Genomic DNA, 21374 nt, shown 5'->3' with positions numbered 1-21374 from the left:
TGAGTGATCCACTGTTTGGTAAACTCCCTGCTGGATTATCGCAGAGTATTGATTTGAAGTTAGCTCAGGAACCTAGTTCCAAATAGAGCTGCTAGGCTAATTGAAATTGGTCTGTATGATCATGTGATGCCAGTGTTTCAGCAGCTACACCGGCTTCCAGTCAATTTGAGCCCAGTGAAATTGTCTGTAGCAACCTTTAAACCCCTGAACATCTGCAGAGGTATCCTACCATATTTAACTGCTTGGAAATCGTCAGAGGCTCATTGGCAGCTATGTTTTCAATACCACGTGAAGAATGTTCTTTTCTCCCATGTGTTTTATAATTTTGTGGTTTTTTATGTTTTACATTGCTTATCCTATGCTGTTGCATTTTGTAATCTGTCTAAAGTACTTAGGGTGGATTAAAAATACAATAAATAGGCATTTAATATACATTTCTCTAATCTATTCATTTATCATTTTTTTATTATGCTGCTCACTAAAAGTAACTTACAGGTAATGAGGCAAAACAGTGGCAGGCAGAACCCTATAGAAACTTATGGCAAGGTGGACATTTGAGATTTTCCATGGGCGAATGAAGGCAAAGGTTCTTTAAGAAGGGATGCAAGCTAACACATTTTAAAAATATGACCATCATATCCAATGGATATGATGAATTTTAAACCTAAAAATTTTAAGATTTTGTAATTGTTATTTTAATATTGTATTATTTTTATATGCTCTTTTACCTAATTTTATGTATTATATTTTATTTAGTGCTGTTCCCCGCCTCGATCCAGCAGGAGAGGCGGGTAATTTATTATTATTATTATTGGATTAGAAATAACAGATAAAAAAAGGTAAGGATCATGGTTAGCTTGCCACAAAAACTTATTGGCACTTCACAACGCTCCTATGAGGTAAAAGCAGAATGGGAGTAAGTCAACAGATTCTGAAATGCAGACCTGCCCTACCACTTTCTAATATGACAAACCGTGACGGCGGGCCACACTTTGCGCGTGGATCAGGATCAGCCTGAGACCACGGAAAAAGGGGGCTCAAAGGTGAGGGCAAGATCCCAGGGCAAGGGAGGGATCATCCCTCCCGGATCCCGGGATCCCCTGTGCACCATGTGAACGCATAGGCAGATCCATGGCATTTCTAACATGCCTTCCATTCAAACCAAATGACTTGTGATATTAAGTATACAGCCAGTCTTCAACACAATTTTATTCAGTCACATCAAAATAGCATTGATATAGTAATACCACAACTTCTGCCCAAGTGTAGCAAGATAAAACAGCTGACAGTTGCAACATAAAATACTTTGTTGCTGCTGGTATTAGATTAGAACATCTGAGTGATCTGACTTTTTTCACTATAGTTGTAGCAACAGAGGACAAAATACACACACTTGCAGATGCAACCTGCAATCAGAAACAGTACCATGTGTAACACAAAGTAAAGACACATTCTACTGATGATAGATTTTTGCCTTTAGAACTAATTCCTCCAGAGATGAATGGCAAGCACAGAATACACTTTAATTCTTCAGTCCATTTCTGGATTCAACCTATGCCCAACTGCACTGTCACTACTACTGTGGCTTTTTGTAGCTCTCGTCATTTACCATTCTCACAAGCATTGTAAGAGTGGTTTTTCAGATGCCTAGGTAGGCGCTACATAATTGTAAGCAAGGTCTTTCCCCCTCAAGGAATAGCTGTAAAGATGGCTCCCATAGTGGCATGTGTATATTACTGAATGGCTAAAAATAAGCTCTCATTATTTCCCTTTTAATCAGTCCCACTAATGAATAAAATCTTCAGTTGGAAATCGTAAGTAAAATCCCATAGACAGTTGCTTAGATGTTTTTATATTTTATGTCTTATCAAGTTAAAGATTTCTCCTTAAATCCAAATAAATAATCCCATGATCATGTCTTAACTACTCTTTGGATAAGATTTTGGTTAAACCTGCTATAATTAAAACCCAAACCAAACCCAAACCCACGTAATAAAACCCAGCAAAGTTGATGACTGTTGCAAATTGGCAGCTCATTTTCATTATATGAAGGTTCATGGCCCAAGCCAACCTTGACCTATTGCTGTAGTATTCAATTTACAGGAAGTATTTATACTGGAGGTCTTGGTGGCCTGGCCCTTATCACTTGAGTGAAGCAAACTCACCCAAATTAGAAAATTTAATACACCAGTAGCTTATATTAATCCAGGGAAGAAAATAGCCATGCTTTGTTTACCATTTGAAATGCCAAGCAGGAACTGATAAGGGAGAAGATGAAGAAGAAATGGTCTCCATTCCACTTCCATGTTGCCTGCTTGGGAGTTTGGCTTCTGAAGAGATGCAGATCTCAAAGGCTGCAATCCTATGTATGTCTACTGGGAATAAGGCCCTACTGAACTTGGTGAGACTTCTGAGTAAATATGCAATATGTAAAATATTGGGCTGCATGATACAAGGCCTCATATTTCTTTTCATTAAAATGGGGCATACATGTTTGGTCAGCAAAGTAAGCAAAAATTCTCTCTCTCTTCCTGGCCTCAGCTAGACCAGGGGGTTGTTCCGCGACGATCTTGCGATTTTATGATCGCGAGATCGTCACATTGGTCTACACGCGGCGCGCAACATTGCGGCCGCCATTTTTTTGTTTTAAAGAAGGAGCACATGAGCACAGAACATAAGTCTTTTTTAAAACAAACAAACAAACAAAACAAAACAATTTTCCCTGCTCCTCCCACCCCACTCCTGATGGGTGCAGAGCTCCTCAGGAGCTCTGCATCCCATGCGCGGGTCCCAGCTCCTCGCAAGTAACCGGGACAACAGCGGGCTACACTTTCTGTGGTCTCAGGATCAGCCCGAGACCGTGGAAAAAGAGGGCACAAAGGCAAGGGCAAGATCCCAGGGCAAGGGAGAGATCATCCCTCCTGGATCCCGGGATCCCCTGTGCATCATGTGAACGCACAGGGACAATCCCAGGGATCACCCCAGGATATCACCCCATCTAGCAATGGCCTCTCTCTCTCTCTCTCTCTCACACACACACACACACACACACACACACACACACACACAGAGGCACATTTCTAACTGCTATTGAACTCTTGAAAATAGGATGGCCTAAAACGATCCAAGTTTCTTCCAACTGATTTAAGGCACTAAAAAAAACACCTTACTAGAAACAAAGAGTCCCACTACAAATACTTTTCTGTAAAGGGATCAATAAAAAATGACAACAAGAAGAACAGAGAAAAATGTACTGCCTACATTCGGTACATGGTTGAGGTACATATCATCTACCACACAAAATCCCACCACCATTTACTACACATTTTATGAAAAAATTAAAAATAAAACAGGCAGGCATAAAAATAAAAACACTTTGCAATTCAATGTCAAATTAATGGCAATACTTTCTGGGTATGATTAAATGTGAAACTGGCCTTGTATTTCTGACAAGTACATTATAAACCCGTTAATCCGTGATCTGTAACCCGAGATATAGCTCATCCTAGCATGTTCCATGTCTTGTACTAACAAAAACTAGCACGGGGGGGGGGGGAATCCATCAGCCGCCTATACTAAGAGACTAGTGGAACTGTGGCAAAAGCAATCACACAGGGAAGATAAAACCCCTTTCTTCTCCACTGCATATCAGAAACTGTCTTTGCCTGCAAAGAAACCTTGATAGCAACCACCAAAGGAAAATGTAAATAAAATGAGAATAAATTTAAGAAGAATTTACACTGGTTCAAACTGCCCCCCAAAACATAGCTTCCAAAGTGTTCAGGCAGGTTTATAACTGTTAGTCCAATGCATGCTTACTTTTAAGCACACAAATGGAAATCCTGGGCAGGGTTATAGGCAACTGTGACGTTTGAAAGGCAGTCTCATTTGGCACTACCCTCAGATAGAGGCTACGTTCTAGATATAGGATGCTATCCAGTAACATTTGCAGTAGCAGATCCCCCATAAAACTCCCACTGGTAATTACTAGTTGAATTGTAGTTCTACTATAATAAGTCACTGTACTACTTTAGGATTCAGATTTTTCCTTTCCCCCTTCTATAAGATATCAATACTAAATATATAGATCTATAGCTAAGCTATAATTAAACCACATAGGTTAAAAATGGAAATTCCTATAAAAGGACATTAAGAAGGGTAGACATTATTTTAAAATGAAATTACCAGTTATATTTTCATATACAGTGAGGAGTATTTACTCTCAAATATGCTTGAAGTCTCTGGACAGCAACAGTATGATTTTGTTAAGGGCAGAGCAATTAGTAATTGTTAAATCCAACTTCCCCCAATTGCTTGTTTGGCTGAGTTAGACTTAATGCCTTGCAGCTTTGCATATTTTATCATAAACCTCTGGAAAAGCATTATCACACTGAAATTGCTTCCTCAGCTTGTGGTATAGGGAGCCATCAAACATTTCCCAGAATTCCTCACGCGTCATATAGCAATCGGCATATAACATCTGAAAACTGAAAGAAACAAGAAAAGGGGTCTTAGAATTCTTGCATTAGAAGGTAGCAACTATTGTCTGCTTCTTAGAGCAAGCTAGTCTACCAACACAAATGCCACTTGTTCAGGTCTTGTCCTAGCAGAGGAAACCTTCAGCCTAGTTCTATGTACTCTAAGCAGCAGTCTGCAGAACCAATTCTGTATTATGGAACAGAAAGAAACACATACACTACTCAGTAGCCCTCTCCTCCCCACCGCACCAAAGACAGTGTCTAGAAGCAACTCAATAGTGTTGCAGTTAAATCACTTATATCTTAGCTCTCCCAATGTAGTGCCTGCTGTGGCGCCCACCAACGTATGTGTTCTCTATGCAAGTGAATGGCTCAATTTCTCCATTCACTTGCACGGAGTAAAAGAAGCTACCTTGATGAAAAATGGCTGGGGTGGGTGGGAGGAGTCCACCTCCCTGTCAAGGACCCAGGGGCAGCAAGTTCCTTGGTGGGGATTGACTCCCTGGCTATTCTTCAGCAGGCAGCTTTCCCCTCTCGCTTCAGACAACTGAATAGACAGAACAATTCTGTGTTTGTGTGTGTGCGAGAGAGACCAAGTGAGAGAAAGAGTGAGAGCTGCGCACACATGGAATGAGAGTGAGTGGGGGCACTCCCAACATTTTATGATTGGCCACACCCTGACTGCCATTTTGTGACTATCCATGCCCCCCCACAGCAGCCATTTTGTGGTTATGCCCACAAATACAGCCAGTGTACCCACGGGCCTAAAAAGGTTGGTGACCTATACCCTTCAATTAAAAAATTACAATGTACCAAATTAGCCAATTTAACCTTAATTTACAATTCACTAACGGATTGTGCAACACTTACATGATCAAACTAAAAAGGCAATTATCAAAGAGTTCTTATAACATCAGAAAATCCCTTTCAGGACTTCGTTCCTTACCCATGAACGTTCCTTACAAACTTTTCTATTTGTCTGGTGGAAGCCATGGCTTCAAAATGTTTTGTTTTGGGCTCTCCATATGCTCCCACATCTACATAGAGCTCTGTTTCATCTCCTTTTGGGTGAATCATGCCAGGGTTATTAGGCAGTATGAAAGCGCACAGCCACAGTGGATATACCTATTGGAAAGCAAATATATATATTTACCATAGCATTAACTTGAGAGAAACTAGGTGGAATCTATCTCTCACCCTTTTGTAGCAGGTATGCGTTCAGTTTAACACGTACCTGCTACAAAGATCAATCTTGAATTTAGGGAAGATGCTCTTACTTTAATGTCACTGTGGAAGGTTTCAACACACTGCTCAAGGCTTTTCATGGGGATCATCAGGTCCTGAACCACATGGTGCTGCTCATAGAGCTTTCGAATTGCTTCCCCTTGGGTTAGTTTCAAAAGGGAGATTTTAGGAGGAACCATCCAACCAAACAAGTAGCGGAAAATAGGATTATTGCCAAAAGGAATGATGTCCTATAAAAGAGATAAATACAGGTATTGAGAAACTGCACATTTCAAATCTGTATAACAGATTTTAAAGACCAATGAACTGTCTCTGCCTTTAAAAAAAAAACACCCTTCCGTCCATTATTAGTGCTAGTTTGTACATACAAACAGTACAGATGAAGAACTACACAAATTATGGATCTGGATTGGACCATTATTATAATACTAGCTGTACCCTGCCACACGTTGCTGTGGCTCAGTCTGGTTAAATTGAAAAGAAAGAAAAGAGAAAGCGCACGTTTCTAATATGTTTATTTTCACAATGCTTGTGGATATACAATATTTTTAGTTGTTCCATTGTCTGTGTAGATATAGAGATTGTCTGGTTTGCCAACTCTAGAACACGCAACATATAATTGTCCATGTGAGAAGCAATCTGTGTCTAGATCTAAACCGCACAATTCTAAAGATTGGCCCTGAGCTTTGTTGATGGTGATTGCAAACGCCAATCGAATTGGGAATTGCAATCTCTTAAATTGAAATGGCATATCTGTTGGAATCATAGGAATGCGAGGAATGAGGACATCTTCACCTTTGAAAGGTCCTGTCAAGATTGATCTCCGACTACAACAATTGCCACTTCGTCTATAGTTGGAGCATTGAATCTTCGCACATGTTCTCCAGCAGGCGTTTTGTCAGCATGAAAAACAATCTTGTGTGTATCAGATGGCATCATGTCAATTGCTGTTTTGAACAAATGTACTAAATTGTTTTTTTCGTGAAGTAGCTGTTGCAGTTTTGAAACGATGGCCCTTTTTATGCCGGTATAAATTCTGCAGCGTGCATTCAATTCATCATTGCCATCACCAATGAAATACATTTGTAGGAATTTATGTTGACTATCTTGAAACGGAAGGAAGGAGCCGGCTTTATGATAAATTTGTCCTTTGACTTTGAAAGTTGGCATAAATGGAGCTGTGATGATTTCTGCGCCGAACGACGTCATTTGGAAGCATGAGTTGTATTTCCTGATGTTAGATAGGAAATGCTTTGATTCTGCGGTATATCCGGCAAGCAAAGTTTGTAATGGCTCTGGTGGTTCTCCAAGTTGAGGCAGTTTAATTTTTCCAGCAGCGCAACACATTCCTTTTGTTTCTCCATTAAATTTAAGAGCCTTGCAATAAGGACACACTTCAGTCATAGTGCCGATGAGAACATGCCGCCTCAAACTATAATCATCAGCTGGGTTGTACCGGAATGCAAGGCGATTGTAATCGTGTGATTGTTTACCACGGAGTTGTGTTTGACGCTGATGTGCTGTTTCTCGTTGACGTCTTTCAGCCACTCTCAGCCTGTCGCATTCATTCTGTTGAGAACAAAGCAGATCTGAAGCTGTAGAACGCGATTGCCGTGCTCGCAATCGTGCATCCTCAAGTCTGGCTGAACGTTGCTTGGCTGGTTCCTTGGCACGTATTTGAGGCATTCTTTTTCTTTTTTTCTCGTTTGCTGATGCCCGTTCTTCCTCAGTCTGATTTGCAATTTCTCGTCGCAGTGCTTCCGCTCTGCGAGTACGACGACCTAAGTGTGATCTTCTGTGAGGCATTATTTGGATGAAGTAAAGCAAATTGTTTGGTTTTTAAAAAAGGATGTTTTTACGGTGAGGAGGTTAGCGGAAACTCCTGGCAGTTACCTTTCTTCAGAACGTGTAACTGTCACAGGTGTGACATCTATATTCACTCAGCCAATTGTGAGAGAACATGCAAATAAGAGAGAAGGCAGAGGCAGTGGATTGGCCTACTGGTTGGCGATGTCACAATGATCAGCAGGACTGTTTTTGAGGAGGCCTATTTCTTCGATTTTAAGACAAACTTTTGTCCCCATATAGAACATAGTTACATAACAACGCTCGCATATTCGAATGCAACGTTGTGTCAAAATTTCAAAGCAATCGGTGAAGAACTTTTGGAGATATAATGTCTGTTTCGAACGAACATTTACATTTTTATTTATATAGATTTTTCCCATTTTTTTCACAGGAAGGGAAGGGGAAGAGAAGCAGCTTCCATTTTGCAGAAAGCCCCCTTTAAACATCTTAGTGAATAGAAACTTGGTCTGGTCTTTGTTTTTCCAGGAAAAGGTGGGCCAGGGAAGGATGAGAGAAGCTTTACATTGCTAGCTAAGGAGCTAGGAGGAGACCAATTGGTTTTCCATGGGAAATTTATGGTATAATATTAGGTCATATTTTTTCCTTGAAGACATCCGCCTCCTCCCTTGTACAGATACTGCCCATTTACTGGACAAAGTTGTGGTCATTTTTGCCATACCCCTCCTTCCTCTACTGCAGCAATTGTGGGTGTGCCAACATGTGGATTCTGAACCTGGGGAAGGGAATACCTTTAAGAAAAAACATGCCCCAATATTATACCACAGATCTCCCATGGAACCCACAGATTTTACCAAATGCCACTCAACCAACAGCTCCCACGTTACTTCTGCTGTCTGAACTGATGAGGAGCTACTCCCACTTCTGTTCCTTAGTATGTACTATGGGGAAAGCAAGAGGAGTGGTTTAATGGATAAGATAATCATTGCTCAGCGTAGTAAAAGGAATACAACACTGGAGCAACTTAACTAAGGCTGCCGGACCTAAATAAACTAGAGCGTAAGGCTCCCTGAACACAAGTAGGTCTTACTTCTGAGTAACAGGCAAAGAATTGCACGGCATCTAAATCCACCAGTATGTCAGGTCAGCCACGTATAACTAAACGTAAAACAGTCCTTAACAGCCTGACCTAAAAGTTTTATTATACCAAAATTAATACTTCTAAAAAAAAGGTGTACCGACACCTGTCTCAGTGGCCTTTCAGGAGTTGACATACTACATTCCTGGAATCTGATTAGAAGACCACATTGAGAAGTATCAAGCCCAGTCTGCCCATGAAGCACCGTCCCACTCTTTCCTTTTTGCCTGTGAACTGCTTACTGGTGTGAATGGGAAAGCAATTTAGCCCAGCACACCTAATACAGGCATGTCTTTTAGGGTTGAATGTGTTATCCTGGAGCTAACAAATGGGTTTGTTTATAAGAGAGATACTGGTTCTCCTCTCTGGGATAATAGTTAGTTCAATGCCATATTTTATGATTCCCCCACCCCCACACAACTTGCTGACCAGTGGAGCAATCTTCTCTTTGTGTGGCGTTTCAAAGCCCTGCTGGGTTCCTGCTGGCAGGCAGATGTGAGGGAGCAATAGCAGATGCTGCTCTTCCTCCTTTTTAAGAAGGAGACCAGTTCCAAGAGGACCAGTTCCAGGGCAGGTCTTAATGTTTCCCTGTGTTGGAGGCATATTGGGAGATGGGAGGACTTTGGATCCAGAGCCTCTCATGATCTCCGCCCCCCGCCTCTAATATTGAAGCTGCGAGGGGCATAGATCTTTTCATGGGAGCAGGAGGAATCTGAGACTGGATCTCCGCCTCTGAGATTGAACTCTCTTTCCGACTTTGGAGGTGGATTTCTGATCTTTCCCATGGCCCTGGGATGCTGTCCCAGGGACCACAGCATTGCCCTGTAGTCTTTCAGTATAAGAGAATAGGAAGTGTCCATGTGTTAGACTGATAGTAAATATGGTAATAAACACACACATGAATTAGTTCTTACCTGGAGCTCCCAGAAAATGCTCCGTGTATGCCTGTGATAGTAATGCCTTGCTGGAATATATTCAGTTCCTGTTTTGTTAGTCTTCAGGTAGTTCTCCACATGCTTAAAAAACCATGGTTTGTAGTAGTTCCCAAGTCTATTAATCTTAACATAAAAACCAAGGAGACAATAAAATCTTTCCTAGACGATTCAGTAGTTCAATATCACAGTTGTAATTCTAAACACAATGGCAGACAAACACTTCTAATATTAGGCAAATTTCTATTACCTTTCAGAGTGATATTGTCATGAAGCACCAGAAACATATTGGCCCAGTTCACATGATCACCTAACCCTAACCCTAACCCTAACCATTACCCTAATTATCTGCCCAAGCTCAGCTTATTGTGTTGGTTGAACCAAGGTGGCATCGCTTGCTAGAGGGGGAAAACAACCCTAAAAAAACCTCAAGGACTGTTGTTGGGTTATTTGAAGATGGCTCTCTCCTCCAAAAAGCCATGCTGCCTGGGTTTGGACAAGATGACAAGCTGCGTCTGGGTTGGTAATTAAGAAAATGGTGTCCAGCGTGCACTGCAGCTGCTGTATTTAGGCCATGGTGATTGTGCTAACTGGGCCAATGTATGTACTGACACACAATATACTTCATTTATTAACACATTTAGTACAGACCATTGGTTATGTATGATTATTACTGGCAAATTTCTCTGTAGCTGATGACTGCCCAAAATTCCAATATTGTGCATCTTCCCTAGCAAGCAGGAAAGGGTTGTACTAAACACTTCCCATCTAAAAGAATCAGTACATTATAGATTTGATTTAGCTTATGATCCATTTAAGATTTTAACCAAATAGGACTTGTCACAGAGTATATACAAGTTTCCTGGAAGCTGTCAACGTGACATGTTTCCCCCCCAACATAATGTTTAAGTCAAAGATTGGCTTGGAAAGCACTGCCTTATGATTCTTTATTTAATGCATTAAGCTGGTTTGTTCAGCAGATGATCCAAAGGGCTGGATTCAAAAAGTTGCAAGTGAAACTGGGTGCTACTGGCTCCCACAGATGGAAAGTGTGTGTGCAATTTTCATTGGTTCTCTCTCCCCCACCCTGAAAATCTAGTCCAGAGGGTTGGGGGCCTTCTGAAACAGCACAAGAAGGAAGACCATAAGAAGAGCCAAGCAGGATATGAGTGCAACAGCACCCCCTCACCCATGTTCCCCAGCAACTGACGAACATAGGCATACTGCCTCCAATAACAGAGATAGATAGCATATAGTCAAGAAGACGAGTAGCCATTGATAGCCTTATCCTCCATGGATTTGTCCAGTCTCCTTTTCAAGCCATCTTGTGGAAGTCAATTCCACAGTTGAAGTATGCGCTGTGCTTCTTTTTATCTGTCCTGAATTTCTACCAATCAGCATAGTTAGGGCTGAGCAGGGACCCCCCGATCCGCTCTGGATCCGGACCTCTTCCGAACCGATCTGGAGGTCTGGATTTCCCCCCATAGACTTACATTGGAAAAGAAAAATGCCTATATATTTTTTAGTTTTCAAGATAGAAACATGAAAATGGGCACTATGATAGCTTCTAAATATATCCTTAAGCATGGCCACTTTGTAGGAAATGGGATCATCCCCTGACTTGGGGGGAATTTTTAAAGTCCCCCCATTTACAGAAATGCATTTATCGCCGTAATTTTTCAAGATACACACATGTAACTGGGCACCATGATAGCTTCTACATAGGACCTTAAGCATGGCCACTTTAAAGGAAATGGGATCATCCCCTGATTTTTAGTGAATTTTTCAAGGTTTTACTCAAGTCCAAAAAGCTCCGTATATTGATAGCTGCGATTGACAAGTTCCTCTCAGCAGGAGGTGTTAACCACAACCTTAGCACTTCAAAGGAATACAGGCATTAGGAAAAACAGCCATTCTTCCTAATGCCTGTGTTCCTTTGAAGAACTTGTCAATCATGGCTGCCAATACACACAGAGCTTTTTGGACTTGGCTAAAACATTTAAAAATTCACTAAAAATCAGGGGATGATCTGATTTGCTTCAAAGTTGGCATGACTAAAGCCCTATGTAGAAACTAACCTGGTGCTGAGTTTCCTCTCTTTATCTTTAAAAATGACGGATGAATGCATTTTTGTGAAGGGGGAATGGTAAAATCTTTTAAAAATTCCTAAAAACCAGCGGATGAACCTATGTGCTTTCAAAATTGGCATGCCTAAAGCCCTACTTAGGTTCTAACAAGATGCAAAGTTACATGTATGTATCTTGAAAAATGACAGTGTATTTTAAAACCTCAAACTTTAAAAAAAATCCTAAGAAGTCAGGTTATGAACTGATATGCTTCAACATTGGCATGTCTAAAGTCCTATTTAGAAGCTATCATGTTACCCAGTTATGTGTGTATCTTGAAAAATGACAGAGATGAATACATTTTTGTAAATGGGGGGATGGTTTGAGGGTAAAATCTTTTATAAAATTCCTAAAAATCAGCATGCCTAAAGCCTATCAGCATGCCTAAAGTTCTATCATGATGCAAAGTTGCATGTGTATATCTTGAAAAATAAGGAAGTTATAGCACTTTGACTGGAAATCATATTTTAAAAAAAAACATTGCAAGAAAACCAATGTACAGATGTCTAAAATTGGGCACACATAAGCATCTCCAATGTATCTGTAAGCTCACCAACTTTCATGTTTCTAGCTTTAAAAATAAAAAAGTTAAAGGCTTTTCTTTAGGCCAATGCAAGTCAATGGGAAAAAAACGTAGTTTAACCCAAAATGGCGTCTGGAGCTCCGGATCGATCTGAATCTTCCCTGACCCAATTCAGATCCGAATTTAGGGGTCTGAATCAGTCTGATCTGCTTCGGATCCAGGAATCCAGAACAGAGCAGAACACAGCCCTGGTTTTGGTATAACCCTGGGTTCTAGTATTGCAAGGGAGGGAGAATAATGTCACCTTATCCATTTTTTCCACACCTTAAATAATTTTGTACACCAAGTCTCCCCTTACTGCCTTTTTTTCTAAGCTAAACAATCTTAGATATTGTAACCTTTCCTCATAGAGGAGTTACTTCAGCCCCTTGATAATTTTAGCTGCCCTTTCCTGCACTTTTTCCAACTCTACAATATCCTTTTTTAGGTGCAGAAGACTGAAGGGGGAAAGGGGGACGGAATTCACCTTTCCTTCCGTTCATAGAACTCCTGTGGCTCTGAAGCCCCTTCCATTCGTGAAGGGTTCTGCTGGATCAAAGCCAAAGTAGCTTTCTCCCAGGTGGCATTATCATTATCATCATCATCATACTCTGGGCGGTTAACAAAAGGACTTTATAATTTTAGTCACATTAAGTCATATTAGTCCGAGTTAGAAAAGGTTCATAGCTACTACAGGCTTAAACTTGTTTAATAATCCGTCCCTAATCCCAGAGAACCACTGTTCTGTAAGAGGAAACGAGGATCAAACACAGAATTCTCAACACCAAACTTGCCCAACCTGGAGCTTCTAGATGTCTTGGGCTACATCTCTCATCACCCCAACCATTGGTCATGCTGCCTGGGGCTGATGGGAATTGTAGTCCAGAACACCTGGAGGCCAGAAGACGAAGAATGGCTGTTAATTCATCAAACTACATTTTCTAGGATCCTTTAGGGGAAGCCATGACATTTAATCTAGTAGACAAGCTGATACAAATTTTAGAAGGGTCCTCTAACTTTAGAAGCAGCAGGTTGAACTTGCATCTACAACTGATTGAAACAAATCTGTCCTGCCTCCTTCCCTCTACTTAATAAGCGGAAGAATAAATTACGTTACCTTGTCCTGATCAGCTTCATTGGTCAAAACCCCCGTCATTATCACAGCTTCTTCCAAAGAATACACCAGACCCTCGACAAAATGATTCTCTTTCTTCCCAGATTCTTCAGCAAATCTCTTGCAGATTGTCTTCAATCCTCTCACAGGCTCATAACGCAATTTCACGTATTTCTTTGCTGGGATCATCTTTATTTCTGCTGCAACCAGGAAGCCCAGTGTGCCGCAAGACCAAGGCACTGCATAAAATAGATCTGAGTTCTCCTCCTCCAAAAAGCAAACCAAACAAAGTTGTATGTTGATAGAGCAGGCATTACATTGTAGAATATATCAAAGTAATGTATTAACTTACTGGTGTACACCTCACATGGCTTCCATCAGCAAGGACAAGTTCATAAGCCACACAGGTATGCTGAAATAGTCCATAGTTATGGGAGGAAGATTCAATGCCAGTTCCCATGATCAAGCCACCTAAGCAAGAAACCATGAACAAGAGTTAGCTGAACTGTATTTTAAACTTATGCAGAAATCTGCTGAGGAACAAGATAATGTAAACCGCCCAGAAAGCTTTGGCTATGGGGCAGTATATAAATGCAATAAATAAATAAATAAATAAATAAATAAATAATGTATAGAGGAGGGGAGTCATACATTTAACATTAGATCTCATGTACAACAAAGACATTTCAACAACAATCAGATCTCAATTGCTAAGCGTCTCACCACTAACATAATACGTGGAATTGTAGAGAAGTAGAAAGCATGGCTAAGTCACAAGGCCTCTCACCTACTGTCAGATCATCAAGTTCTGGTACCACTGGAATAGTCCAGCCCAAGGGATTGAGGTGTGCTGTTAACTGCCCCATTGACACCAAGGGTTCCACACGGACAACCTAAGGTAGAACACATTTTACACACTACACTTTGAATACCATCTATCAATACAAATGTATGGCAGTTCTACTGCTTGCAGATCAGCCTCTGCTACCATGTGGAGCACATTCTAAAAGTCACCCTAGATTTTGTGTATCAAGAAACACAGTAGTTTCTAGAGCAGACATAGGAGCTAAAACTGTACTTAATACTTGAGAATGTAATCAGAGATGCTTGAATGTATTTATTTTATTTAAATTACTTATATATCACTTGATATCATAAAGTTTCTAAGCAATTTACATAAAAATACAATAAAAAACCCAGTAATACATTAAAATCATTGCAAAACCAGGCACACAAACAGTGTGTAAATAGGTGTATCTTCAAGAGAAATCTAAAGCTTACTAGTTTTCCCCTCTCGGACCACACATGTTCCAGAGTGGGTGCCAATACTGAGAAGGGCCTTTTGTGTGTCATTACTTCACGACACACTGGGTGGTCATCGGATGACCAATAAGGCCTCCTTGGAAAATCTTAGGGATAAATTTGTTTGCTAGGTAACCTGGTCCAAAGTAGTTTAGGGCTTTGAATGTTAACAAAACCTTGAACATGGCTCAGTAGGTAACAGGTAGCCAATGGAATTCTTTTAACAAAGGTATAATACTGTATATCAACTGAGTATCCTAGCTGCTGCATTCTGCACTAGTTGCAGGTTCTGAACTAATCATGGAGTTAGCCGTGCATGGATCACAATGCTAGGTTATCCTTATCCAGGAATAGCCGTAGTTAACTCAGTGGCACTCTGGGCCTCCAATGGCCCTCTCTCGAAAGTCATCCATCAGGGTCAACAAGGTTAATTTCTTCCCAAAATCGAGCCTGAACCCAGACTGGAATGGAATGGTCACAAAGAATGGTTGTTCATTTCTTTGGAAAAGAAGCAGTTACCTACATTTATGTCCTTGTTTAAATAAACATAATATTCTTATTTTCTTCTGCTTGCCTGAAGTCAGATTTGTTGTTAATTCAGTATGAAGTGATCTCTGAAGGTTAGCAATTACTTTGCACATAGTGTTTACTGATTTGGTATCTATCTTTAAAGTGACATGTCATGTGCAGGCTTCCCCCCAGGGACTTAATACCACTGGATTACGAATAGGCAAGAGGACTGGCTACCAGCCCTGATGGTTGTGTGCGATCTTCAGTATCCGAGGCAGTAAGCCTGTGTGCACCAGTTGCTGGAGAACATGGGAAGGGCTGTTGCACCATGTCCTGCTTTGTTGGTCCCTGGCCGATGGCTGGTTGGCCACTGTGTCAACAGAGTGCTGGACTAGATGGACCTTTGGTCTGATCCAGCATGACGCTTCTTGTGTTCTTATGATTACAGCGTCCAGCTTCGCCATCCAATCCCTGAAGTGAGTTGATGGGGAGGTAAATGTTTTGTCCATTTAAACCCCACGACTCAGATATATCAAGCTAAACAAAACACACACAAAGCTTAAAAGTAAATACATGTCACGTTGTTAAAATGGCCATAGCTATGGGATGCAAGAGTTCTTGCTTCAGTTGACTGAAATGAAATGTCCCCAGCCGCTGGCACTGCTGCTGAGGTATTATAGAATGTTCATGAACAAACTGCTCAGCAGTAGAAAAAAAACATACACAAAAATCATGCCAATGGGCTAGAGGTCCCCATGCCTGCCTCAAATAAAAGCCTAATTTAAATGCAAGTATACATTTCAAGTTTACCTGTCTTTCAATGTCAACCTCCAGAACATCCATCAAGTTAATTGTTATGTTCTTAAGAGTCTTCTTGTACTTTCCCACACGAAGAGATACTGTAAGCCAGCCAGGGCGGCCTGTGCACATGTATGTTTTTTGGCCTTCCTTTTTCCATTCTCGTACCTACACATAGCAAGTAAAAATGTTCTCTCACTAGTTGTTGCTTACAAATAATAAGTTTTTAATGTTTACTGTTTTAAACTTTTGTAAACGGTCCAGAGAGCTTCGCCTATGGAGGCGGTATGTAAATGCAATAAATAATAATAATGATGTTAGTAAATAGATTTTCAAATGAGAAAATGGATTTTGGCCACAGTCCAGCAGTGCAGATGGAAGAGGTACTGGGCTCGTGCACCACTGCTGAACCAGAGCCTCCAAACCTCTGAGTCAGAGACCACCCCCATGCTAAAGAAACCTGAGCCCAACCCTGGGACAGCAATCCAGGATTTTCCATACTCAGATCCAAAGGACAATAATGTAAGAAAACAAACTCAATTTAAAAAAATGGATTGCAACCAAAGCTGTTCAAGCTTTAGATTGTACTACTTATAATACTGCAAACTCTAATCCCTGGGTTTATGATCAAGCAGGACTTCAGAAATTAACTAGGACGAGTATTAACCCATAAGCAAAAGAGTCAGGTATGTCACATTCCTCAGTATTTATTTTTATTTTATTTTTATTTATTTATTGCATTTCTATACTGCCCAACAGCCGAAGCTCTCTGGGTGGTTTACAAAATTAAGACAATTCAAAGTATAAAACAACAGTATAAAACCATAATATAAAATACAGTATAAAAGCACAACCAAGATAAAAACAGCAGCAATGTTTTAGGTAAAGCAGGAACAACTTCACCCATTCTGTGGCATTCCCCGCCCCTGCATCACTAAGAGTGGGAAATCATGAAAAGTAATTTAACAAGAGAAATACAAAACCTATAATTGTACCAATTCTACCACCCTATGTCACCACCTTATTTGATGTACTGAGACCAGTATCGCACGTTATTAATTTTGGTAGAATATGGACTTGGTGCTAACCAGGGGCGGATCCGCACGTCGGCCCCAGAGCGCATTTATGCGACCCCAGGGCACCCCGAAAATGATAGTCTGTACTTGCCTGTAAAAAGAAACGAGGAAGAGACGCCGCCGCTGCCACCCAGCTTCCTGCTCCCCGGCCGGGACGGAGAGCTGGGTGGAGAGCAGAAAAAGCTCTCTACCCCGCCTTCTTCAAAAAGAGCTCTCCAAGCCAGCCGGGGAGCAGGAAGCTGGGTAGCGTCGTCGGCGTCTCTTCCTTGTTTCTTTTTACAGGCAAGTACAGACTATCATTTTCGGGGTGCCCTGGGGTCGCATAAATGCGCTCTGGGGCCGACGTGCGGATCCGCCCCAGGTTCCATCTCAACCAGAGTTTGTGAACTCATGTCAAGCCCTGGTTAAAATGGGAGCCCTGAAACATGGTTATGATCAGTGAATACTTAACCCAGAGGTCCCCAATGAAGCACCCACAGGCACCTCCAATGGCACCTGCAAATGAGTCCTCAAGGTGCTCAAGGTCACCCAAAATATTTTTCATTTCATTTTTATTTATTTTCCATTTTTTAAAGTTATACATACATGGATTTGTATGAAATGCATACAACTTTCTAGCAATTATACATGGGCTGCAACAAAAGTGGACCAAATGTCCAAATACGTATCTATTTGAAGGTGATGTCTATACCCCACCCTTTCAAATATTTAAAGTGTTGTAATACCCTCAATCCACTGCATTATAGATTAGTGTTTATCCTTCCAATATTATGTCAGTGTTTTAGCTGTGAAAAGGGTGCAGAGAATCCATTTACATTGACAATTTCTAAATTTCCATGAAGCAGGTAAATAATTTTAAAGAGTGTGTAAATCAATGAATACTGAAGACTGTTCCAGTACAATTTGTGTGTGTGTGTGTGTGTGTAAAAACCTCCCCGTAAAAAGAAGCAACTACTGGACAATGCCAAAACATATGTTTAAAAGAAGCATTCGCTGTATTGCACTCCCAGCAATTAGCCGAATTTGACAGTCCCTTAATAAAGAGATGTGTCCAACAGCCATGTAGCAAAAGTTTTTGCTGAGTAAGACACAGCCTAAGATCCATAGGTACGAATGGCAGACGTCCAACTGGTGATTCCCTGATTAGGCATTTTGTAGTGGTATCTACAGCAGTATCTCAAATTCCCAAATGTGTCCACAGGTCTAAAAAGGTTGGGGACCCTTGATTTACTCTTAACCCTTGTTAACGCTACTAGAGGAAGGACTAGGAGAATTCACGCCAGAGAAGGGAAATGCTGGAGAAACAAATGTTCTCCTGTACCACTCCCTGAATGAAGATATAGAAATTGGAAATATTGTGTCTGCATCAGCCCAGGGAATTAATCATCTAGAAGTTGTCAATCTAAGCAATTTGAATTACAAGAAGCGCAATGTTTACAAGTGCGATGTTTTCCTCCAGGGTACTAACTTTCACCAGCACTACAGTTATTAGAGCTAATTATTGCTGGTTCAGGACAGGGCAAAGGAGGAGAGAAAATTGTGGAGTCACTGCCATCACCATATCCACTGCATTTCCTGTGGAAAGGAGAGCATAGGATCATAAGAAAAGCCATGTTAGTTCAGACCAAGGGGCTGTTTACACAAGATGCTAGCCCACACTCAAGCTGGGTTCTGTTCTATGTTTCCCTATGGGCAAGTATGGTTTCTCTATGGACAAGTACTGTCATTTGTTTTAGTATGCCCCCCCCCTTCTCCTCCTTTTTGGATATTAGAACATTTCTATTATCAAGGAGTGTAAAGGAAAAAACCAACACACAAACCCAAAACATCTCAAGGGGGAGGGGGAGAGACACCAGACACAGTTGCTGCTGTGAGTATTCTCGGAGACCTGGAAAATGCAGCTCAGAGTTTTATTTATATGAACATTTTTTCTCGTTCAGTATTCATTCTCCTAGTGCAATTGATGACTACTAGTCCTGATAGCTACATACTACCTCCAGTATAGGAGGCAATATGCCTATGTACACCAGTTGCTGGGGAACATGGAGTGGGACAGTGCTCATGTCCTGCGTCTGGGTTTCCTATGGGCAGCTGGTTGGCCACTGTGTGAACAGAATGCTGAACTAGAGGGACCCTTAATCTGATCCAGATTGGCTCTTATATTCTTATGACGATCATCTTCTGTGTTCGAAGCTCTACCAGGAAACAAGATCGAAGCAGAGGGGCTCACTCAGCCTTATTAGGAAGCAAACCGCACTTCCAGGTTCTCTATCCCCAAAGCATTTATGTTCTCGGTTTCCCTCCTCCCCGAACCCCACCGCCTTCTTCTCACCTGTTCCTGGATGTTGCGAACTCGCAGGTTATGCAGTCGGGGCGCACTGTGAAGCTTCTGCACAACCCACGCGCGGAATTGGTAATAGATGTCGAAGAGGATCGAAAGGGGCAGCAAGAAGAGGCACACGAAAATCCAGCGGTGATGGACCAGCACATACGCAATCCCCTTGTAGCGGGCCCACAGCAGCAGCAGCAAGAGTCCAACCCCGAGAGAGAGCAGCGGCCCCATCGCGAGCTTCAGCCGTCGAGGAGTCCTCCGAATCCGCTCACCTCTGGATCGCTCCACTCCCCCGCGCGCTCTCTAGCGCCGCCTCCGCACGACCAGCCAGCCGTTTCAGTAATGGCACCCCCAAAAGTCAACAGTACCCCCAGCCCTGCCTCCCCACTCCCACAAGCAACGGCTACTGCCTTCTCATAGCACCGCCCTGCAGCGCTCTCTTCCTGCCCGCTGCAGGCACCCAGCCCTCTCCGGCTGAACTCCTCTTAGAACTGGGGAGGGGGAGAGGAGAACACCCCCTCCTTTATATATACTCCGCTTAACGTGCTCAAAAAGTGCACTCGTGAGGACACGTTGAGGCGTCCGCGCCTTTCCCCCTCGGCCTCAAGACCCGCGCCCCTAAGACTGCTCGCAATTCGCCCACAGAGCACCGGCTGCGCACTCCTTGCGGAGACAGAAGGTCCGCATCCCAGCCCAAATCGAAGGGCAGCCCAGCTGCCTCCTGGTTGGCTGGACTGCTCCCTCAGCGGTGAGGAGAGGGATACCGTCCAGCCAATGGGAGAGCGCCGTATGGATCGGATCAGGCGCCGAGCGGCGGGATTGGCTGGAGGAGCGAAATCCGGCAACGGTGTGGCGGGAGGGGGGGGTGCGGGGGAGCGAGGTTGTGGGGCGGCAACACAGGTTCGCCCGCGTGTTTCTGAAGCGGCACGAGGCGTCCTCGAGATTCAGTTTCTCTGACCGTTGTAATAGGCAGGCTTCCCGTTGGGAAAGGGGCTGCAAGGCATACGTTTATTTTATCCAGAGGCCCGATCTCTTTTCAGAGGGAAATGTGTGATTACCTACTAATCCGATTCTCCACCCTCCTTTATCAATTCCACTCAATTGCAGCCTTCCCCAACCTGGTGCCCTCCAGATGTGTTGGACTACAATTCCCAGCATCCTGTACCGTAGCAAGAACAAAAGAGTCTGGGGAGAGAGTGGGCAGAGGTGACTGCTTGCGATTTCTCTCTAGGTAGCGCCATGTGCCTAAACCTCCCTGCCTGCTTGTTCCTCAAAGCAGCAATGCTCAGAGGACGTGGTGTTTTGTGTGGGGAGAGAGGTGTTTCCACACAGTTCTACAGGGCAGATGGCCTCTCACCACAACAGCGGCTGAGGGAGGGGCTGCTCTTCCTTCAAAGAAAAAGGGCTAGTTTTAAACACACTGCAAAAGTATGCTTAATGTCCTAAAAACATGAGGTCTGTCATGGGTGTTGCCGCTACTGATCAAAGATATATTGTCTGCAACCACTGACCTGACAATGAACTTGCTTTTCAGGTATGGAACTAGGTGGAGGAAGAGGTTTTTCCAGAGTAGTTTGTGCCCCGTTACCTTCTCTGTTTGAAAAGTAAGCAGTGCATTAAACCAATGCAGTGGAGTCGGAAATTTAATTGGCACACTGGGATGAAATAGCTGCCAGGCACTGGCAAATCTCTATAGAAAAAACCTTTCAAGCCACGTGCTGACTTGTGGCATATTGCCTGGAATGTTGTAATCCTGCCCCATAACCCCTGGCATGATGTCATGGCACGAGGCAAACCATCTGTAGGCCCTGGTTGTTTGCCATGCTAGAAACAGCGACCTGCTTCAGGATTTCCTGACCTATGTAGCTCTTTCTGCAAACTAAAACCAACTTGAGATATGCAGAATGACAGGATTGGGAAAAGTGAACAGACTCCTTGGTCTGAACCATTTCAGA

At 42.4% G+C, this 21374-nt stretch overlaps 1 protein-coding gene across 1 annotated transcript; it reads right to left on the bottom strand.

Moving 5' to 3' along the window:
- Nucleotides 1-1191: 1191 nt before the first annotated feature.
- On the bottom strand, nucleotides 1192-20094 carry DHCR24 (24-dehydrocholesterol reductase). Its single transcript, XM_063138440.1, has 9 exons — nucleotides 19420-20094; nucleotides 16024-16179; nucleotides 14189-14294; nucleotides 13754-13872; nucleotides 13405-13668; nucleotides 9582-9725; nucleotides 5756-5953; nucleotides 5425-5603; nucleotides 1192-4487 (listed from the first exon to the last, which is right to left on the bottom strand). Exons 1-9 carry the CDS (start codon nucleotides 19648-19650, stop codon nucleotides 4334-4336), a joined length of 1551 nt encoding a protein of 516 aa, XP_062994510.1. The 5' UTR covers nucleotides 19651-20094; the 3' UTR covers nucleotides 1192-4333.
- Between the last annotated feature and the right edge of the window lie 1280 nt (nucleotides 20095-21374).

Source organism: Elgaria multicarinata, chromosome 1 (genome assembly GCF_023053635.1).
Source record: "Elgaria multicarinata webbii isolate HBS135686 ecotype San Diego chromosome 1, rElgMul1.1.pri, whole genome shotgun sequence".
Taxonomy (NCBI): domain Eukaryota; kingdom Metazoa; phylum Chordata; class Lepidosauria; order Squamata; family Anguidae; genus Elgaria; species Elgaria multicarinata.
Note: the sequence above shows the minus strand (reverse complement) of the source record. Positions and strands in the feature narration are given on the sequence as shown.

Bases quoted from the DNA above. Each gene is read 5' to 3' on its own strand.
- DHCR24 (XM_063138440.1), bottom strand. From the start codon at position 19,650: ATGGGGCCGCTGCTCTCTCTCGGGGTTGGACTCTTGCTGCTGCTGCTG. The intron at 14,295-16,023 runs GTAAACTTGAAA...GTTCTACCTTAG, and splicing joins AGGTTGACATTGAAAGACAG to GTTGTCCGTGTGGAACCCTT. The intron at 9,726-13,404 runs GTAACGTAATTT...TTTTATGTTAAG, and splicing joins ATGAAGCTGATCAGGACAAG to ATTAATAGACTTGGGAACTA.